Source organism: Phasianus colchicus, chromosome 19 (assembly GCF_987193195.1).
Source record: "Phasianus colchicus chromosome 19, bPhaCol1.hap1.1, whole genome shotgun sequence".
NCBI lineage: Eukaryota > Metazoa > Chordata > Aves > Galliformes > Phasianidae > Phasianus > Phasianus colchicus.
In genome coordinates this window covers 149,014-170,771 of record NC_143454.1, presented here as the reverse complement: position 1 = coordinate 170,771, position 21,758 = coordinate 149,014, and the positions used below count along the sequence as shown (strand labels likewise).

The following is a 21,758-nucleotide window of genomic DNA, read 5'->3' as shown; positions in this document are numbered from 1 at the left end:
TTTGTATTCTGTAACTTATCCTTAGAAATAGTGATCTAAGAAGTAAAATACCGTATATGTTAGCGGTATGTTTTAAAACATTATTACTGAATTATGTGATTAATTCTTTCTTGCAAAACTGAATAGTTGTTAAATGGTCCAAACAATGCGAGTATAGTGTGTTAGGGATTAGAAAACATACTGTAGAGTTGTTCTGTTAGATAAGAAACTGCCAGCAAGAGAAAAACAGATGTAGCAAACATCAGAGAAGCCAGGGCCTCTACACAAGGCCGGACTGTCTCACTCCGTGAGGAGTTGGGACGTGACAGGCAGGCACCAAGATAGCACAGAAACATAAGCTCTTAGTTGTTTAATTACCCCTAGCATTTGTGCCCTTTACACTGGTCACTGTTCTGGTCATCCCTCTGTCCTCGCACAGAGATAAGCTGGGAAGGAGGACAGAGGGGAGTGTCTTGGAGCCCGCCTGCGGCACCCTGAGGTTCCCACAGAGTGGGACAGCTCTGCTTCGTGCAAAGGCCCTGGCTCCTTGAAAGCGTGTTCAATGTGTTTCACTTCTGCTGGCCTAACGAACCACCTCACAGCGGGTTTCCCAGCTCAGAACACTACACCCACATCGCTTAGGACATCTAGAGCCTACCGCAGCTTTGTGAGAAAGGATTTCTCACGTAACTCGGTAACTGCGTTTCTAAAACACGTTACTAATGTGCGCACGGAACTTCTACTTTTCACATCAGCTGTTTCTAAGGATGCGCCACAGCGCGCTTCTTCAGATCAACCGCCCTTTCCAATACCCGACGCAGAAACGACGCTTCCGCTCTCCGCGGCGCGTCGCTACGGGTGAGGAGAGCGGCTCGGTACGCCTCACCGCGCCGAGCTCCGTAAGACGCGCGAGGGCAGGCCGGCCGAGGACGGGACCGGCGGCGCGCGCAGCCCCTCGCGGCGCCCGGCAGCCCGCGCCGAGCGGCCCGACGTCCCGCGGCTCAAAGCGCCGCCGCGCGAAGCGCGAACCGGCCGCTCGGCGCCGCGCATGCGCCGCCCCGCGCTGTGACGTCGCGCGTCGCCGCGGTCGGCAGGGAGGGCGTTCCGCCGCGTGCGGCGGGGAGCTCCCTTAGCGGCGCGCGAGCGCCGGCCTTCCGCCGCTCCCTCTCGCTCGCTCCCTCTCGCTCGCTCCCTCTCCCGGCCATGGCACGGCGCACGAGGCCCGAGGTGGAGCGGTACGTCGCCTCCGTGCAGGCCGCCGCCTCCTCTCCCAGAGCGGTGAGTGCTGCGGCCCGGCCGGCGCCGCCGGCGGCGCTCCCTCGGCCTTCCCCGGGCCGCGGTGGGGGCCGCTCCCCGCCCGCCCCGTCCCTCCGCCCCTCCCGCGGGTGCCGGGCCCGAGGGCGGGCTCCTCCGGCGGGGAGTCGAAGCCGAGGGAGGCTGCCGGCGGGCGGGCGCGGAGTCGCCTCCTCGGAAACGCGGTTCGCCGCAGCTGCGCGCCTCGGAAAGCCGCTGAGCCCTCGGCGGCTTCGGAAGGAGCCCGGCGGCGGGGCGGAGTTCGGCTCCCTCCCGTTCCGTGGGCACGGTCCCCGGGCTTCCGGCCTTCCCTCTCTCGAGGAGCCGGAATAGGGAACGCGTGCCGTTCGGCTTTGGGCTCGTTTGGCCGCTGTGCGGCTGCTGTTGCCGTGGGTGCGACGGCGTTGTGAAACGCCGGCAGGAAGAGAGGGAGAGGCGGGGGGAAATAGCTCTGCTGCCTGCGTTGGTGGCTGGGCAGCCGGGTGATCCCCTGCTCTCTGGAACGACTGGCTGTGGAGCGCGGTCGGTGATGGAAGTAGCTGCTGGTCTTCCTGTTGCGTTGATTTTGGAGAGGAGGGTTGTGCGAGGCTGCCGGCGTTTCTTTTGAAGTTCCTTTCCAGCCCCGTTTACGAGGAGGCGGGGCAGGCGAGAGAGGAAGGTGACAGAAGCATGGACAGGAGGAGCTTGATTTGTGGCATTTGTTTTCTTCTGCAACGTAGATAGGTTGCAAGAGAAACAGCTTGTATGTAGCTGACCCCATTCTCCTCTCTTTAGTCGGAAGTGTGCTTGTGAAAAGTAACAAGTGTGAGGACTTGCTTTGCTACTAACCTCAGTTTCGCTTTGGTAGCCTTTGCCAGTTACTGGGAAGAAATGTTATTTTCTTACTCCTGTGTCTTTCAAAAACAAAGCCCAGACTACAAGGAGTGAACTGGAGCTGATAGCTGTGAAGACACCTTTGGAAGTATTATGCACCCCTGGAAAGAAGGGTCTCCCTACTCAATTACTTCAAAAGTACTGTATATTTAAAATGTACCTTTTGTTTTTTTTTCTTCAGAGATCGTTAAAAGGATTCTTTTTTGCTAAGCTGTACTTTGAGATAAAAGAATACGAACTTGCTAAGAGGTAATAAACGTTACGTATGTTGTTCTGTTCTTTAAAGTGTGATGGGAAAGCTAAATGAAGTAGAGTGGAGAAATGAAGACCGTTGTCATGCTGTTTTAAGGTAGCAGCAAATGGGAGAATGTGGTGCCATTTAAATCTTCCTAAAACAGCAACTTAAAGCATGGGTAGTTGCGTGGTGCTGTAAAAACCCATCCGGTAGAAATGTCTTGTATGCCATCGTGTTACGTCCTTCCTACAGTTTCTGTGAGCTACTGCTTTATTTAATGAAGGCCAGTGCTTGCAGGCAAATATGCAACATCTGTACGTGTAGCAATAATGTTGTGCCTTACTTGAAGATCTAGATCAAGCCCCTTGAACTAAATACAGCTAACTGTCCTGTGTGACAGATTAAAGTCCCACGTTAGCTGCAAGGTGTGGGGGGACTTGTAATACTGAGGAATACTGATCCTTCTGGTTTTTCTTTCTTTCTTTATTTACTCTGTAGATATACATCTATTTATCTCAGTGTCCGAGAGAGAGATCCCAAAGCTCACAGATCTACGAGGCTCAGGATAACACGGAAAAAGCTTTTGGGTGTTACAAGGTAAGCACCTCACTCACCTCCCTGATGTCCTGCTTTATTCCTTTGTAAATGGACTTGATCTTTGTGCTTCCTGCTCTGATAGTCTTCTTCCCGCTGCCCTTTGGACTAAGAATATGTGAGCCCTGTAGAATTCTGCAGTAGGGATTATGGTGACAGCAGTAATCCGGCTGCTACTGAAAGACTGGACTGAGAGTGTTTTTCAGTTGCATTGTTTGTTTTCTTGTTAGCGGTGGGCTTTTTGTTTGTTTGTTTCCTCAGAGGTAGAGGGAATGGGGCAAATACAGTTCCGATTAGGTAAGCATATAAATGTGAACTTCACAGTCTGTGTTTCATTATTCGGGCACCGGGGAGGGAGAGGATACACACAAAAGTCTTGTTGCCAGCACAGTGACTGAGTGCCATCAGTCTTTGTGACTTAATTCTGTTTTCCGGAAGCCTCCGTATTAGGTTAGGCTAGAGATACCCCTGGTCTGGCTGTCTGAGTAGAGCAGCAGCGGGTGGTAGAGGAGCTGGTTTTGACATTGTTTCTCTTACGGTGTTCTGAATTCCAGCAGTTGTCTGGGTGTTACAAACCAATGGTGGCCTTTCAAAAGGGAGGCTTTTCTTAAAGCAGTGAGAAAGTATTTATTGATAGTTCTAATTTGACTTGCTGGGTCTGTTTAATGGGGGACATGTTTGACATGTTTTCTTTCTTGTTCTACGTGGACTGCAAGATCAAGTTACTAGTAACCTTTTTTCTTATGTGTATGCATGGGGAAAACCAGCGTTCTGTGGAGCTGAATCCAATGCAGAAAGATCTTGTACTGAAGATTGCAGAGTTACTATGCAGTAACGACATCGCTGATGGAAGAGCAGAGTACTGGGTTGAGAAAGCTGCCAGGCTCTTCCCTGGGAATCCTGCTGCTTACAGATTGAAGGTAAATTCCAGCTTCTGATCTCTGTTCTGTGCCTAGAAGAAACTTCAGTTGCGTCAAGCGATGGGAAAACCATGGTAGTAATATTATCCAAGAGGTCAAGATTAGATAGGTTAAGTATTGTCTCTATTATATGACTACACTGCTTTCTAGTTTTTTTTAATTTGAGTTGAAAACTGTCAAGTGTAGGAGATGCTGTTATTCCCTAATACTGTGTAAATGCTTTCAGTCATACAATCTCACTTTTGTACAGGTGTTAGTTTTCTGGAGCACAACTGCAATGAAATTGAAGTCTTGAGAGGCTTGTGCTTTGGGATTTTTTGTGTGGTTATGTTATTTTATTTTATTTTTTTAGACAAGCTGTTCTGTATTGACGTGTGGCATCTTTGAACCAGATGGTTTGACAGTCTTAACTTAGCATCTAACTTAGCATCTACAAGATGCAAACTCTAAAGCTTTGGGTTTTGGTTTTGTTTTTTTTTTTTCCCTCACTTCTAAAATGTTTGTCAAACTCTCTGTAGCACCTACCAGCTTTCCAGAGCAGTTTGAGTAATGTAGTCTGTAATGGCAATGAGAAAACAGTCAGGTAACGTAGTTGCTGAAGAGGCTCTCGTAGAGAATGAAATTTCAACGTGTTGCCTTCGTATGTGATAGGAGCAGTTACTGGAGCGTAAAGGCGAAGATGGCTGGAATCAGCTCTTTGATATGACTCAAACCGAGCTCTATGCGAGACCAGACGATCCCTACCTTAACATCAGACTGGTTGCTCTCTACCGTTCAAATAATAGATTAAGAGATGCTGTGCTTCATTGTCAGGAGGCGGAGAGGAAAATACCTGTAGACTCCAGCTTGGAGTGGTGTTTGTGCGTCGTAAAGACATTTGAGGTATTTAATCATGTTTTGATCCTGTCATAATCTCCCATGTCCTTGAAACCGGTGTTATTCTCTTAGTATCGTTACAATGGCAGCTAATTCTCAAGTGGCTTAACTCCTTTAAATGTAATGTCTGCGGAAACAATGATTTATTTAGGATTTTCTTAAGCCTTAAAGAGTTGTTTAGTTTCTAGCTGAGGTACTAAGTTAGATACAGCAGCTCCATCAGGGAGGGAATTGCTGAGGCAAATAGTTCCTGGAATTTTGCTGCTGAAGAATACGTTAACATCTCACCTGGGAAACTGGATTATGTAGCAAGATGTTCTGGAGAAACTCTTGCCTTCATAGAAGGATGGCGGTTCCTCATTCTGTGATGAACTTTATTCTTCAGGAATATCTTGAATCAGTACGAGACTTGGAGGCTGATTAAAAAAAAAAAAAAAAATTGGAGAGCTGTCAAGAAGGATCATCTGCTGGCCTATTCTAGCTTGGTTAAAATGACGCTTGCTTCTAGAGATGTTCGAGAAAGCAGAGGGGCCCTTGAAAGGTACTCTTTTAACTGTTTTGCTTATTTAAAAAAAGAAGAAAAAAAAAGGAAAAAATTGAATATTTTTCTGGGTCACCGAACTTCTAGCAGGCATCATTTTCAGTGAGTAGCTGTTTTATGGATGGAAGAGGAGTTCCTCTGTACTAACTGCAAAGAGCAAATGTTGCTAGGCTTGATCCGCAAGCTGTGTCTGAGCTAAAGGCCTCAGAGAAGACTCAGTGATAGGGGTCTAGTATAAATCCTGGGAGACCAGGACTTGGTTGAAAATGAATCTTTTCTATGTTCCAGTTTTGATCGTGTGCTTCACTCTGTGAAGCTGTGTGCGAATGGACCTGATGAGCTGTCTCGTACCTTCCTTGAAATGAAAGGACACTTCTACATGCACGCTGGCACTTTCCTGCTGAAAACGGCCCAGAACAACGAGGCACAATGGAGAGATGCATGTGAACTCGCAGCATTGTGTTGTCTGAAAAGTTTCCACGTAAGTCACTCTTCAGTTTGTGCCTGTAATTGTTGCAGTTCTTGAATGCTCTCACTTGTACGCGCACTGAACGCCTGCATTCCAAAAACTAACTACTGTTTTTAAGGCTGTCTCCTGGCCAAATCTTACCCTTCCATACTTGTTTAAAAGATTTCAAGTACTGTGAAGAAAATCTCATCTGTTTCACTTGTCAGAAGTAAAATGACTCTTAAGGGCTAATGAGTGTGTTTCCTGTAGACTATTCCCTTCTCTGTAGTGCAGCTAAAATAACTAATATTAAGGTTAGTGGTATGGGGGGGAGGGGAATGACCTGAGTAGCTCTCACATACTAATTGTGTAAGCAGCAGAGCTTGATCAAGCTTAATTCTTTGCTTTATGGAATAAAATCAGCTTTCCCTTTTGCACAAGTGCTTGCGTTCAAAACATCGCTTTCTCTTGTGCGCTCTTACAGCTATTTGCAATTGTTCAGTTACTCACCTTGTGTCCTTTTCAGGAAAGAAACAAGCTTGTTTCCTAACTTTTAAGACTAAATGAGGGTGAGTTGTTTTTTGTTGAGAAGAAGCTGTAGCAATTCTTTTCTTTCTTTGCCAGATTCCTAAACCAAAGTCAAAACTAATAAGAGGAGATCGTGCTGGGCAAGATGCGCTGGAAATGTTGGCCTGTGACCGAAAAAGCCAGTCTGGTAATAAAAACTAAGAATTATAAATGTTCCGTAGTTCCATTTTATGAGCAGTTAATGTCAGAGCTAATGGCTTGTTAAAGAGCACACTTGGCGTCTTGGAACATGCTATCAAACGTTCTGTATTTTGGCTACGTATGAAATACAAAAGAGCGGTTTGATCCTGACACGTAATGGGCTTTTTCTTTTTATTTCCAGGACATTAAGATAGAATTTAACTTTCAGTGTCTCCTAGTCTGCTGGTTTCTGCCTACTAATATACTATTTGTAAGCATTGCTAGTCCCAAGTATAAAAGAAAATATTGCTCCTTTCCTGTCACTTTTGTTCCCTTCTTTGTTCCAACAGGTTTGGTTTGGTGCATTTTTTAAAAAATTTTTTTGGTGAAGCCGAGGTAGTTGTTTTCAGTCTTCACTATCCTGTGGGCTCTAGATGAAAACAAAGAAAACACCAGGCATCAGGCTGAATTGTTCCTGAATAGATGAGACTGACAGCTACTTATTTTGAAGACAATTGCAGTGTCATTATAATAAAAATACACAGTAATTCTGGAGAACTGGATTTGAAAATGCCTTGGGACTGCTGTCAGCCCATATGCTAAAAGGGTGACTTAATTATAGGGAGAGTGTAAGTTAGAAATTTGTATTTGTAAATTTGATTTGTAAATATCATAAGGGGAAATCTAGATTCCCAGTCTAAAGCAGCAGGAACAGCCCACTGCATCAAATATTGTAGTCCTTGTTTAAGTTGAGTGTTCTTATGTGACATTACGTTTTTCTAGGTCATATGTTGCTGAACTTAAGCCACGGCAAGGAAGACTTCTTGAAAGAGATTGTGGAAGCTTGCAAACAGAAGTGGTTTATTTACATTGTTTGAAAGCCTGTTTGGGAGTGGAGCTTCTAAAGAGAGGTCTTTTCTCAGCACAGATGATATGGGAGATGTCAGTCCCCAAGCACCAGAGCAGGGAGAACTGAGTAAATACAATATTGGTAAGAGATGCTACTTAAACTCAACGTAAGCATGACTCTGTATTAGAGGTTCTTCTACAAGTGCTTCATCTGCAACAAAAGACAAGTATCTGTAATAGCTGCTTGTGGTTGCCCTAATCAGAGGGTGCTTTGCAAGAAGTTTCACTTTCAGCTGTAGCTGAGGGGCAGTATCATCATGCCAGGTTCTGAAGAATTTCTCACATACTTCCTGCTTCCACACTGTTGTCTTCTGGTCTGCTCTGACTCATTTCCAATTGAAGCTGGAAAGTGCTTGTATGCTGGTGAGTGCTGATAGGAAGGCCCACATTATTTATGTGTAATCTATGAACACAGGTGACAGGCATAAAAATGAAATAATTCCAGGATGAATTGTGAACTAATGATATCTTCCCATTTTTTAGGCTTAACTTGATGATGAAGTCTGGCTTTGAATTTGAGTGTAACAGGAGTAGAATGATACCTTTCCTAACGAGGACGCTTCTTGCAACCCTTGTTTTTGCATAGGTGCTGTTTGGATGCACAGTGGTAGTCTCCAGCACCTTGCATGGCTTGGCTTGCAGTGGAATTCCATGTCAGTGTTATTCCCGCTGCGCAGATCATTACAACAACTCTTTCACTTGCCCCAAGAGACATCGAGACTGGAAACAGATGCTCCTGAGTCCATTTGCCTGTTGGACCTTGAAGTAAGCAAGCTTCCTAAGTTCTTAAATGCATTTAAATGCCTGTTTTTTGCTACCTAATACCTTCTGTTTGTTTGTTTTCACCAAAACAGGTTTTTTTACTCGGGATGGTGTTCACTAGCAACTTAGAACTGCAAGAGAAGTTTAATACTCGGCGTGGCACACATCAACCTCTGTTCTTACCGTTGCTGCTGTGCAAACAGTTCTGTACTGAGAAGCAAAGATCCTGGTGGGATGCTGTTTGTGCTCTTATGCAGAAAAAAACAAAGTAAGGCTTCTTCAGTTTGGAAATATTGGAACCAACCTTCTAGATGGCTTCTGAATTGATTCCCATAGGTTGCGTAAAACTAGTTCCTTTTGTTTGACGTCCTTTAAATGTTAAATGTTTTTTGCTGTAGGGGTGTGAGATGCTGAAGAACTTTATAAAAATGGGCTTTACATTTCTGACAGTGCATTTGTAAAGAAGAGCTAGCTTAGGACTGAAGCTGCTTGTTATGTTCATCAAACAAATGACGTGTGAACAGATGAAAAAGAGGGAATACTAATTGAGGAATATTTCTTTTGATATTCAGAGCAGACTCGGCAACCAAACTGAAGCTTCTTGTACAGCACGGATTAAGTACTGTGCGAGCCCTGGAGAAACACGGCCTTCAGCCTGCCTTAATTATACATTGGGCAAGAAGCCTGCAAAAAACAGTACGTTAAGATTATCTGTAAATAAGTATCATCTGTTTTTCTCTAATTTTGCAAACTTAATAGACTAAATAAAATCAGATGAGAATGTAGTATTGAGAACTGCTGCTACTAATTTTGATGGGATGTCATGCAAGGCAGTTGCTCTAGTCAAATACTCTTACCTCACTACTCTCAACTGCATCAGAGAAGAATAAGTATGAATAACACTCTATTTAAATATTCTGCGATAGTTTGAATTTCTCTTTCTTCAACAGGGCGTTAGCCTTAACTCCCACGACCAGAAAGAATATATTGGAAGAAGCGTCTACTACTGGAAGAAAATTTTGCTTAGCTTGAGAACTATCAAAAAGCACAGAAGTATTCCCGAACCTGCGTATCCTCTCTTCAGACATTTCCATAGTGTGGACATCCAGGTACTGATGGATTATTCAAAGATGAGAGTAAGAGGGGTTGTATGTCACAGGCTTACATATGAATTGTTAGCTGGTTGGTTTGTTTTTTGTTTCAGTTGGCTTTGTGTGTTGATGGGTTGTGGTTGGTTTTATTTTTTTTGTTTTTTTGTTTTTGTCATTGTACTGCTACTACTGAGATTTGGTAGTATCTTTCTGTTGAACTTCTGAGTTTTAAAACTCTGATTGGAAGATACTGAACTGCCTTAGTACCTCCTCCTATTTGATTACTGTATGGGAACTGCTGAGTCAAGGCCTGAACCTCTGATTAATCACCTGAGGTGAGCAATGAGTCAGCCCTGGGAGCACAGGTGAAAGCAATTCACCTGTGCTGCAGGAAGGGGTGGAGCCTGGCTCCACCTCTCCTAGACCCATTTAAGAGCTGACTACAAGTGGGGAAGGATCTCTCTCTCTCTCTCTTCAGAAGATCCACTCCACTGGAGTTTCCTGAGTGAGCCCACGATATGGGTCAGCAAGTGGAAGCTTTAACGGTAAACAACTTGAGTCACTATATTCGATGCAGAACAGTTGATCTTTTTGTTCTGGTAAGTACTTTGTGACCCAAGCATTGAACTTCACTTACCAGGCTACCTCTTAACTCAGTGAAGAGAACTGCTATAAACACCTGCTTAAACTGAGTTCAAGAGTAAAACTTTGTTGCCTACAAACTCTGATTTGGTACTCAGATATGGGAAGTAATCCTGAGGATTGTGCGTGCAGAAAGTTGTGCTTTCTTCAGCTTAGCTACTTTGTTCTGGGTTTATTTCTAGCTTCAGGGAACAGTCTCAGTTTCGTAAAGCATAGGAAGATCATAGATTATTGCAGCACTTAACTCATCTTTTTTTTGTGTGTGTCTCAGACCTTGAACATGCTTTAAAATAGCAGAGGAGCGTAGGGATCATTCCTTAGGTTTCCTCCAAATACCGATGTAATACGTTTACATGCTCTTAATTGAAACACTGTCTTTAATAGAATGAAATATGGGAAATGAAACGTAATAGTTCCAGTGTAAATGTATCATCTCACTGCTGGCCTGCTGGAAGCTATGAAACAGGTACAGTGTCAGATGGTTATCGGAGAGCACAAAATCTTCATGAAGCTCCTTTAAGGGGTAAGTTGATGCTGAATTTTTAATTGAACACTTAGCTAAACGGAGTAAGACTTCTTAAAATGTTTCTGCAGTGTTCTGAGATGAATGAGTAAAACTGGTCCCTTGGGAAAGTTCACTCAAGTCAGTAATCACAAAAACTGGATATAAACTCTTTTCTTGGTGTTCCTTTTCAGTTGCTACCTCTGGCCCATCTGTTCACTGTAGCCAGTCACCTGCTTGTAACTCACAGTCTCTTCAAAGAACTGCTGCAACCAGTGTAGCACCAACAAAGGTGAGGACATACGAATCTGCTCAAGCCATTTCTACTGATGTGTTGAAAACAACTGGTTTTGATTCTGTGTGTAGCAGGATATAACTGCGGTTCCCGAGAGAGCGTTTACTAAACTTGAGGTCTGCTGGAGACAGGCAGAAAGTTCCGTAATCAGCTAAGCTTTGGGATATTGGGTTTGGGAGAAACAGCCAGCAAAGCATGTTTTTAACCTGCTAACATATGTCCTCTGCTCGTTGTCTGCAATGTTCTTTTCCCCAAAATAGTATGGGGGCTTGATTTTTTTTTTTTTTTTTTTTTTTAAATACTAAAGAAAAATGAGTCTATTCAGCTTACGCTTCTCCCCAGTCTGTGTTTTCAGATACCACTCAAGTTTTGAACGTATGATTTTAGTTTAAACTGATTAGAGTTGAAATGTAATTTTACGGTACGCCTTGCTATTAAGAGTGCGTGTTGCATGGGCTTTAGCACCCTAATCCCTTTTCCTCCTTTTCCACAAGGAAGTAACGGTGCTTTTTCTTTAGGCACCTGTCTGTGGCATGGATGGACTTGCACCTCAGCAGCGTAGATACACTCATCAACAAGCAATCCGCACGCCACCTCTGCGAAACACTTGCGCTGCTGTGTTTCCTCAAGACACGTATGGCGCACCTTTGCATTTTGATGCTCCATCTGCTGGAATCATTTTGCCTCGTGGTGGTGGTGATCGCTACAACTACAGCCTTCCACAGGCAAGCACAAATCCACCACTGCCTGAACCAGGCTATTTCACAAAACGTGTGGTTTTAAAACCTCTAGAATCCAGTGTTAGTGTCGCACAGGACAAATTGGGATCTGCCTTTGCTAAAAAGGAAGGCCAGTGGAACTGTGACATCTGTTTAGTAAGAAATGAACCCACTGCCCCAAAATGTGTTACTTGCCAGAATACAAGCAAAACTAATTCAGAAGTATCTCTACAAGAATTTTCCTTGAAACTTGAAGGGAAAACACCAGCATGTACCTCTCAGAATCTTGCAGATGGTGAAGCAAAGCCTGCAGAGGAAGGATGTAATTTTTCAATGTGGATGCCTCTCGGTGGATTTAAATTTGGTATACAGGAGTCCAGTAAAAATACCGCTAAGAAAGATGATCCATCCAAAGAGTGTACAACTGACTTGACAAACATGGATGAAAAAGACAAAAACGAACTGCCTTCAAGTAGTGGAGTTACACTCCAGTCTGAAGAAACAGCAGACAGGGACAAGAGTGAGCACACCCGTGAGAAAGGCACGTTGGTAACATCTCATGTTTCTCGTACGAATGCAGCCAAAGCATCTCCTTGTGGTAACAACGCTGTAGCTGTGCTGGAGGAAGCTACCAGGGTGAGAAGCGACCTCGGCCATGGTAGTGATGCTTCTGATGCCACCGTAGAAGCTTTAGAGGTATCAAGCACCTCTGAAACGCCAGCAAAAACGGAGGTTTCTGCTCCGAAGTTTGTATTTAGATCTGAATCTGTCAGGAGCGTTTTCAGTAACAAAGAGACATTCCCGTTTGGGAATACTTCAGCCCCCGGCTCCCTCTTTGGATTCAGCTTGAATCGTCCAAGAAAGAGCGATGAAGGAACTTCAGCATCTCGGAAAGCAGAGCAGGAAAAAGCGGGAGTAGCTGAACCCCCCAAAAGCTGTAGTGCTGCTCAGAAACCTTGGGAGAGCGAGGCATCCCAGCCGGCTCCTTCGGCACAGGGTGGGCCCTCCAACTTCTCGTTTAAAATCCTGGAGAAAGGTGAGTGTTAATTGAACCAGTAATTTATTCAAGTGTGCAGCTCATTAGTCAGTCACTTGTTAATGCTGGTCATTGTGTATTACTTCTTCTGTCTTAATAGTATGTTGTTTCTTTCAGTTCTAATGCACGTCTGTGAATCTTCAAATCCTAGACTTTCAACTTGAGTAAATATGAAGTTGTAGTTCTTTGCACGTAAGAACAGAAGCGTGCCTTATGCAGGACTCAGTGCAACTCTGTAGTGAGAAAGGGAGTTGCGGGTAGGATTTTGGAATCTGTCCGGGGCGTCAGAGTTGATCTTAGTGTTGCTTTTTTTTGTAGGGAAGGAGTTTGGTACTGCTAGAACCAGGAGATGCTAATATTGTTTAAACAACGAGGCGTTGTTTAAAATGTCAGGGTGAAGTGCTGACAGTGCATTTTTTGTGTTAAGCTGGCAGTTATTGTGTTCAAGGCCTCGCTCTGACTGGTAACCTACGAGAACAGCAGTTGTGCTTAAGCTTCAACTCGAATTATCCCTTCAACTAGGAGGCATCCTTCTTGTCTGCTTCCATTCCTTTCCAGTAACTTCACATCTGTCACTTGAGCCTTTGTTTGTCGTGGTTTTTCTTCTTGTACTTCCCAGAAGTGTTGTGAAATAAGCTCTATTCAGTCTCTGGTTAATACCATCTGGAGTTCCAAATGCTCAAAGTTCATCGGTAGCACACGCTGCTGCTGACTGCTTTCTGTTTCTTACTTTCTTTTTCAGTCCTTGGTTTTGCTTTTCCTCTGTAGATGATACCCATATGGCTCTTCTCTGTAGCTGTATTTTGTTTGGCGTATGGCCATCAATAATTCTTGTAACAATATGAAAATGCTGACCTGTTCTTGGTCTGAGACTTGAATTTCAAAAGGAAAGTGTATAGTGCTACTAGAACCAGCAGACAACATTTACAATATGTTTACGATATTTAAATTGAGAAAAACTGTCATCTTCCATTTGGCCAGTCACTCTTTCTGAGGCTGTGAGTGTCTGTGTACTAACAAAAGGTGGCACGTATTGAGCTTCCAGAAATATAAGTAAATGTCAAAGGAAGCTAGTATTTGTAGTGGCGGTTGCAAGATTGAAGTCTTCATTATTGCATGGAGGTTCTTTGATAGCAGCAGAAAACCCAAGTGTGATGGATTTACAGTTCCTTGGTTATCCTGAATGAGTGTCTTTTTACATAATGATGTTATTTCAAAAGCTCTACATTTAAGATGTTCTGAGTATCGTTAGGTTACTTTATAACGTATGTGCCAAAAATGATCACGATATTTAGCTGTCTTATCAGCTGTTTTCCACTAATTTTTGTGCTTTGCAGCAGGCCCCCTAGTCAAACGTGAATGTGTTACTGCTTGGGAAACTAAATCTTCTGAGCAGAAGGCTAAAGGAGAAACTCCACAGGTCCCTTCTACGTCTGTCTGTGGCTTTAGTAGCAGTGCGGAGGATGCCAGTCCAGAAGGCTCTCAGAAAGAAGTAAAAACTCAAAGAAAAAGTACGAGTCAAGTCTTTACGAAAGTTTAGGCAATAAATTTGCAGTATTATCCTTAGACTATTTTCACTTAGTGAGAAATAAAGCGTCCGGCAGATTAGAAACTACTTGGCTTGTTTGACTGTGTCTCAAGTCTGTTCTGGCACTGGAACTATGGTACTACTAAGAACTTAAGTTTCTCCGGGAGAGAAAGGAAACAGCTTTGCCTCCTAAAGTAGAAACAGCTTTGGCTAGTAGAATTCCTCCTAGCAGGTATGTAAGAGTTAAGTGATTTCAGAGCAGTTTCCAAGGGAAATGGTGCTTGTTTTGGAATCGTACTGCTTCAAAGGTACTTCAGTCTCTTGTTGAGTCAAAGCTGTGTGTGTTTTAAGAGTGATGAAGAATGTCTGAAACCTTCCAACAACAATTCTTGTTTGTTTTTTTGTTTTTCCCCAGTTGTTCACTTCCCTTAATCCCTGTTAGTTAGCTGTTCTGAAACATTAGTAGCACTATAGGAAAGTTGGAGACTGAGAACTTACTATCATGTTTTTACTGTACTGCTGTTGTAAATAAATGAAGAAATTTATCAATTTCTGGAAGGGAGGGAGGGGAGAGGGGAAATGTGGCTTTTTTGGAGGGAGTCGTTATTCTTAGTGTCCAGACTTAATGTAGTTTGAAGTTTGTATCTTAGGCTCTTATGGCTTATTTGCTTACTGTTTTATTAATCCTACTGACTCAGTCTCTACAAGTAAGGAAGAATTACATACTCCATCAACCAGTGAAGCAACAGCAACAGTATTTGTGCAGTCAGCTGCCAGCAGCGGAGAAGCAGAATCCACAGAAACTGCTCGCGTGTCAGAGAATTTACCAGGAGGTGGTGATACAGCTTTTTAGGAAGTAGAACAACTTGCTTGAAGAAGCCTGATGTAGCTTTGTAAGGCTTAACTCAGTTGTTCATGTCTGGATTTCGTGTTTAACCTTAGTATGCCTAATAAGAGGAGAAGCTTGCAATGACTGTAGTCTTCTAGTTTGGCTTCCTGTAAAGAATAGAACTTAATTGCAGGTTAGTATAATGACTAAGCAAGACTGATGGAGCACAAAAAAACAGTATGTAGTGTCCTTTAATTGGAACAGTTAATCTGATGAAGTCTGCAAAATGTTGTCTTCCTCTTTCTGCAATATCTTGTCTGCCTTTCCTCATCCGTTAATCATATTACGACGTCTGTTGTTTTCTTTCTTGCCTTGCCTGCTCTTTTTCTCCTTCAGAAATGCTTGTCTGTCACATGTTTCTCCAGTTCTTTCAAGCTTTTCTTTAACTGTGGAAGATGTGTTAATTGAAGGATGTTAAAAGGCAGTAATGTGCACATATAAAGTGAGGAGGATACGCAGCTGTGAGGCCTCCATTTATTATTTTCAGTTGATTCTTATTCTGATCAAATGCCAGTATTAAGTTACTTAGCAGCCTTCATAAGGGGAACACCTGGAATGCTAACAGTGCTGGGTTATCACTCAGCACATCATTCAGCAGACCTGAAATTTCACTGGGAAATATGCTGGCACACTTGATAGCTTAAAAAAGATTTCAAAGGCTGAAATCTGTTGGGCTCTCTCCTTTTGAGAAGGCAGGGCTGTTCAGTCACTTCAGTGCATGATGAGTATAGAGCTGTGGGTACAAAGCCACTGAAGAAAGGAAAACATCGAATAATTTTGGATTATGATGTCAGAATTGTAACAGTGTTGTTGGTGACAACAACTTCTGGGGAAATCACGCGTTACTGTGCTGTGTTTTAGGTGGAGGTAGTCTGGAGAAGAAGATGAAGGAATTCCCTTCAAAGAGAGGGCGAAATTTTACAGTTGGGCCAGAGATGCTGCTCAGTGGAAGGAACGCGGTGTTGGAGAGCTCACGGTCCTCTTCCATACACAGAAGAAGTGTTACAGGATCCTTACGAGAAGGGACCAAGTTCTTGAGGTGTGTGCAAAGCATGTCATCGCTAAAGAAATGAACTTAGTGCCCTCTGAAACATCAGACAGTGTTTTAATTTGGACAGCTACAGGTGATGCTGGTTAGTCGGTTGAGTGGTTTTTACAGTTCTTTTCAATATCTTCTGTAGTTTGTTTGGCTTTGTTTTACCCTGGAGATTATACAGAACAAAAGCTGCTGATCTCTGGCTGCAGTGACTAGAGCTAAGGAAATCTCGGATTTGTTTTCAGATGGTGAAGTGAAAGTAGAGCAATTTGGGGTCAGAGCTAAAGTTCAAGAACTGGCCAATTCTTCTGAGAGGAGATTTGAAGAATGCCAGCAAAGCTTGTCAGAGCTGCAGAAGGGCCACCTCTCTCTGGCAGCGGAGCTGTCAAAGGACACCAACCCTGTTGTTGTGTGTTTTGTTTCTGCCAGTGACGAACCTGTAGGACACACAACCACGGAGCTGCTTTCAAATATTGTCCCTCGAACAGCTGAAAATTTCAGGGCCCTGTGCACAGGGGAGAAAGGCTTGTGGGTTCAAGAATACCACATTTCACAGAATAGTTAGTGACTTCAATGTCAGGTAAGCTTAATGTGAAGGCTTTTCATTGAGAGAAAAAACCCTTCTGGGCTGCAGCACTCCATGAATCCTGCCTGAAAGTGGGCTTTTCCAGTTCTTGAATGTGGTGAGAGTAGCCGAAATCAGCAGGGCTGCAGTCAGCAGCGATGCCTCAAGCTTTCCCGACACTTCTAGAGACCATCGCATTTTATTCTTGGAAAGCTATGACTTCAGGGGAATGCCACAGACTTGCATGTTAGACTTCGTTTTCTTCATACCTGTTATCTGCCTGATCACTTCTCTTTGGCAGCTGTTGGATCTGTAGGCTCTTCAGAGCCGGGTGTCAGCCTTTGGCAGCAGCAGGAGGCGGAGCTCCCGACGTATTGCAGGCAGCGTTTGCGCTGCTCAGGGCCTTGGCTGCAGCGTGCGTGCAGAGAACAGCGTGAGTGTTTGGCATGGCTGTGCAGCAGAGAATATGAAATGGTAGTTTTCTCACTTCCTCAGTGCCTCCCAGCACAGGACTCTGTGGTAGATCAGAAATTGGTGTGCGTGTTGGATTTGCTGTTTAGCAAGTGCATTCTCCTGCTGTATCTCTGTGTGTCTTTGTATTCTACTGTACTTTGACTGCAGGAGTTTTCTCGCAGGAGGGTCAGGGCCATCCAAACTCAGTTCTGTTGTGCTTTGAGTATGGAGCTCTTTCAAGCCTTGATTCTAGGCCTAGTGGAGTAGAAGCCAACACTGTGTGAATAACAGTTGAAAAGTGTCCTTTTCTAGAAGAGGAGCAAGGCAAAAATGGTGATGTAATTCTAGCGATTCAGTTGCAGGCTTCTTTTAACTTTGTGTAGCATGGCATTTTACATCCTGTTACTGTGTTTCCTACAGGTGAGTTCGTTATTGGTTGCGTTACTAAAGCTGTGAACAACCACTGGAAGTGCTTCTGCTGTGATATCTGCCAACAAGTATTGGCAGGAGTTGGATTCGTCAAGAATGACGGCAGGTGGGTCTTCACCCTTCCTTCTATCACTGGTAATGATGAAAATGGAATGACAGTTGGGAGGGATGGTTATGGTTCCTAAGGCTTTCCTGCTGAGATGGAGTAACCAAAGTGTCTTTTATGAGAAAAAGGTCTAAGAATGCATCACAAAACTGAGAGTGGATATCTTAAAATGTGTGCATAAAATATTAACTACTTGTCTACTTCGACACCGGATTTCCTGTCAAGTGTGTGTTGTACCTGGTGATGTTTCAGGATGAGTAGGATACACTGTGGTAGACACTTAAAAACAAATCAGATGCAGAAGTTTTGTCATTTTTAAATAGGTTTTTATTTTCCCAACATGGGTTCCCCAATTTGAGTCCAGTTTATCACCTTTTTCACTAATAAATGCGCTCATTTCAGTGGGATCCTTCACGGTTTGTTTTTTTTTTTTAAGTAAACTGTGTAGCCATTGATTTCATGCTTTTAATGCAATACACGTGGTTATGTAGAGAGTTAGGGCCCGTTTTGCCATCCAGCTTCCAATCTAAATTTCTGAAGAGGCTGAGGGTAAACATGGGAGTGGGGCGGGATGAAAGTCTGCAATTTGCAGCACAGGGTGGTACCATAGGAAATAGGAAATCTGAGTGCAAACTTGCTTATAGCAGCAAAATGATTGACATTATTTTTCTAATACAAAGGGCAGAAAATTGGTTGTATTCAGCTGCTTCAGTCATTATCTTGCCTATGTTCTTTGCTTTTAGTTGAGTTGCACAAAGTGTGTTTTTCTTTTCAGATTTCCTTCATCTCGTTTCATCAGCTTCTGCAGCTGCAGAATACATAGCTGCATGTTTTTACATCCCCCAGTGATGCATGGATGAGGGGGCATTGTAGGATATAACACACGTCACTAGTTGTTTGCTTTTTAGTACAAAGGAAGCTATCATTTCATTATCATGGCAGAGGCTGATTTGAAGAACAACCTGTAGTGTTGTGTCAGCGGTATTGTCAGCTTATATTTTTCTTTCTCTGATGTTTGATATCACGGGGAAAATGCAGAGGAGTGCATTTTTCTTTCCTTCAATTACATTTAAGTAAATCTAAAAGAAACCTGTGCTAAGAGAGCCAGAATGTAAGCCAGGCATGACTACAGCTTTCTAACCTGTTTGAGACAAGCTCCGTAGCTATTTTCATAGAGATTTGATGCATCCTACTTAGCAGGCTTTTCTCAGAATCAATCAAGCTTGTTTAAAAAAATAATCATATTGAACTGTCGTATTTGATGCTGCTAAAGACATTATTATAGTATAAATCCTGTTACTGAAACAAGTGCTAAAAATTAAATGATCTCTACGGAAGCTCTGAAGTTGAAATTGTTCTATTCATGCTCTCAATTAATGAATTTTTGAACAGGAAGGAATTCACTGCTGATGCTCACGAACCGAAAGGAGAATAATTACATGGTTTACCTGCCGTGACAAAATGGGCGTCCCCATCTGTGGAGCACACAGAAGACCAGTTGAAGGACGTGTGGTGAATGCTATGGGCAAACAGTGGCACGTGGAGGTAAGCATCAGCTGACACGTTGTCTTTCACAAGTGTAAAGGTTAACGTACTTACCTGGAATATCGCTGATCAGCTTCCATGAAAGGGTTAGAAAAGTGTGCAGCAGTGATCAGCAAATGCATCTCCTAATCCCATTTTCAACCTTGATGTGCCTGATCTTCCACTGAGAAAAGACCTCTGCCTGCGGAGCTAAAATCAGGAGATGTCCCAGGAAGCATTGCGAGGTCCTTGCAGAAGAAAATGTCACCAAGTGAGAAGCAGGATATATGGAAAGGCAGTAAAGTTCTGTGACAAACGTAGTGCTAGTGGGCATTATAATGTTTCTATGGCTTCCAGTTACTTGCCACGTAAGTATCTCCTAAAGCAGTTTAGGTGACAGTTCATATTTCAAGTCTCTGTACAAGATTTACTTCTTTATCTTCCATTTAAGTTATAAAGATAAGCAGTCTAGTCCTTTTGTTGTGAAAATATCCTGTAGCATGTACTTTCTTCACAAGATGCAGTGGTGCTGAAAATGTAGTCTTTGTCATTAATAACGTATCAGAATCACTTCAGTGCATTTTTTTTGTAACTTTTGGGTTGAAATGTTAAAGACAGTAAAAGGAATGTTATTTTAGTGATCTAAAAGTACAAAACAATAGTTGTAATTCTTATTTTCAGGATAGCTGGGCTAATCAGAATCTAGTTGCTCTTCAAGCTTACTGTTGCTTATGTTGAGCTGTTTCAAGCTTTTACAGATGTTTAAATGGGAGCAGCTAATGACACCCAGTTTTCCCCAAGAACATAAAGACGACTTGCCACTCAGGAGTAGTGGTTTAACACAAAGCTTTTGAATGGCGTGGTCTTCCTTACAGCTGCAGTTCTAAGATGACTGTGTGTTAAGATAAGCTGCATCAAGCAGCTCTTTCATCCGGTTGCTGAAGACTAACAAAGACTAAATTTGTCAGAGGACAGCACCTAGCATTTAAAGAAGAGGTATATGTAGTTGTACCGTTTCCCTCCAGACTCCCTTGACTGTGCAGTCCAGCACCATAATGGATAGACCTTTATTCTTTGGAAGCCAGGTGCAAGGTGTTGTGTACACATCTCTGCTTGGATAAATAAAGGAGGATTACATTTGGGAGTTCTGCAAATTTGCAGGTGGATCCTAAATTTGTCAGCGATGAAGGGCAGGTGATTGAAGTATGCTGGCATCCCTGCAGACAATAAATGCCATGACATGATTAGCAACAGTATTGCAGTCAGGATAGAGCAAGAACATACACCAGGGAAGAGTTGTGTGTTGAGTGGATGTACAGATGTTCAGCTGGATGTTTACTGAAAATGCATATGTGACTCTTCATTGCTGGATTTCCAATGCTCAGATGTTCAGGATTAGGGAAGCAGCAAAACAAAGCCATATTTGTAGAGGGTGGAGCAGATGTAGAGAAATATTTTCATTTTTAATATCATGAAGCCATTTGTAATTAGATGACGCAAGATTCAATTGGAAACCCAAATCAGACTTGCCATCCTTCTCCTTTTATTTCAGTTTAAATAAAACAGGAAAGCTATTGAGATACATTTGAGAAATTACCGTCAATAAAATCATTGCTTGAAAACTTTGTTGTTTCTACTTCCTCTTCAGCTGTTTTGTTTCCACTGCAGTCGTGATTGAAGGAGATGGTAAGCAGTTCTCTAGCTGTTTTCTTAGCTTAGTTACGTTTTGATGAAAGTTCTTTCTAAAAGTGGAAGGAAGGTCCTTTGTTGAATCCCTCACTGCTCCCATTAGACCGCAAAGAGGTCTCTCTATCAGACATCAGGATAGGTGTGATTAGTCAGAGGCCAAATGGGCAGAAGACCTTACAGCAGCTGTTTTGTGATGATGGAAGATGAAACAGGAGCTAAAGAGAAACCTTTTAGTAATAACCAAAGGCCAGAGATGCTGGGAGATGCAGAGGAGGCTTCCTGCCCCACCGGCTTTAAAAAGGGACACATACCGCTGTGAGGGTGACCACATAGGCATCTCCCCAAATGAACTTAGGGATCCATGACCCAGATTTGTAAAATATTTAGATACTGAACAATTTAGGTGGGCTTTGTGAGGGATTACTTTTTATTAAGTGCCTAGCTTCTATTGTTTCAGTTTGGTACCTGGAGATATTCACCTATCTGTCACAGGCACCTGTCTTTTGAAAATAGAGGCTGATGATAATTGCACAAAACCAGGAAGGGATTGTACCTGGAAAGATCTGTCCTGCAAAGGCATAAGTGCAAGTGTCTTAATTTTGAGGAGGAGAGATTGTTTGGTGGGCTTTTTGGACTGTCATCAATGATGAAATGCCCTAAGGCAAATCATTTCACGTGCGTCATGCCACGTTATTTTGTCCCTAGCTCTACAGCTCCCTCACCTAATACTGTAATACACGTCTTAGCCTCACCTAGGCCAAATCCATTCTCAAAGCGGGAGGAAGCCTCTGGTATACAAAAGGAGCCATAAAGTAGCTCATAGTCATGTGGGTCATGTAGTCATATAGGGTGAGACCTACGTTCCAGAAATGCGCTTTCCCCACACTTGGGGACTGGGCTGGACCTCGGCGGCTGCATTTCCCTCGTCCCCCACCAGGGGGCGCTGCTCCCCATCCAGCTCAGCACGCACCCTGCGCTCACTTCCAGGGGGCGTTCTCAGCAGCGTGCGCCCTTTGCACCGGGCAGCCCGGGCTGCGCTTTACTGACGTGCTGCTCGGCCGCGTTCACAACGTGTGCTCCAGTCAGCCCGCAGGCTGTCGGCTTTTCAGCGTCTAT

The 21,758-nt window shown here is 43.5% G+C and overlaps 1 protein-coding gene across 15 annotated transcripts; it reads left to right on the top strand.

The window, feature by feature from the left end:
- The first annotated feature begins 1,055 nt into the window (after positions 1–1,055).
- Positions 1,056–18,792, top strand: LOC149915411 (uncharacterized). 15 transcript variants are annotated; one of them, XM_090121448.1, is made up of 22 exons: positions 1,056–1,257; positions 2,327–2,394; positions 2,879–2,977; positions 3,742–3,894; positions 4,546–4,776; positions 5,156–5,311; positions 5,600–5,792; positions 6,384–6,474; positions 7,251–7,458; positions 7,963–8,141; positions 8,231–8,406; positions 8,711–8,834; positions 9,089–9,564; positions 9,708–9,828; positions 10,256–10,394; positions 10,568–10,665; positions 11,187–12,423; positions 13,761–13,934; positions 14,650–14,784; positions 15,702–15,879; positions 16,743–16,874; positions 17,315–17,402. In XM_090121448.1, exons 14-22 carry the CDS (start codon positions 9,748–9,750, stop codon positions 17,316–17,318), a joined length of 2,178 nt encoding a protein of 725 aa, XP_089977574.1. In that variant the 5' UTR covers positions 1,056–1,257; positions 2,327–2,394; positions 2,879–2,977; positions 3,742–3,894; positions 4,546–4,776; positions 5,156–5,311; positions 5,600–5,792; positions 6,384–6,474; positions 7,251–7,458; positions 7,963–8,141; positions 8,231–8,406; positions 8,711–8,834; positions 9,089–9,564; positions 9,708–9,747; the 3' UTR covers positions 17,319–17,402. The 15 variants fall into 15 exon arrangements, with proteins under 15 accessions (XP_089977574.1, XP_089977575.1, XP_089977581.1 ...); XM_090121449.1 differs by lacking the exon at positions 16,743–16,874 and adding an exon at positions 16,306–16,456 and having other exon boundaries at positions 17,315–17,378; XM_090121455.1 differs by lacking the exon at positions 16,743–16,874.
- The last annotated feature ends 2,966 nt before the right edge of the window (positions 18,793–21,758 follow it).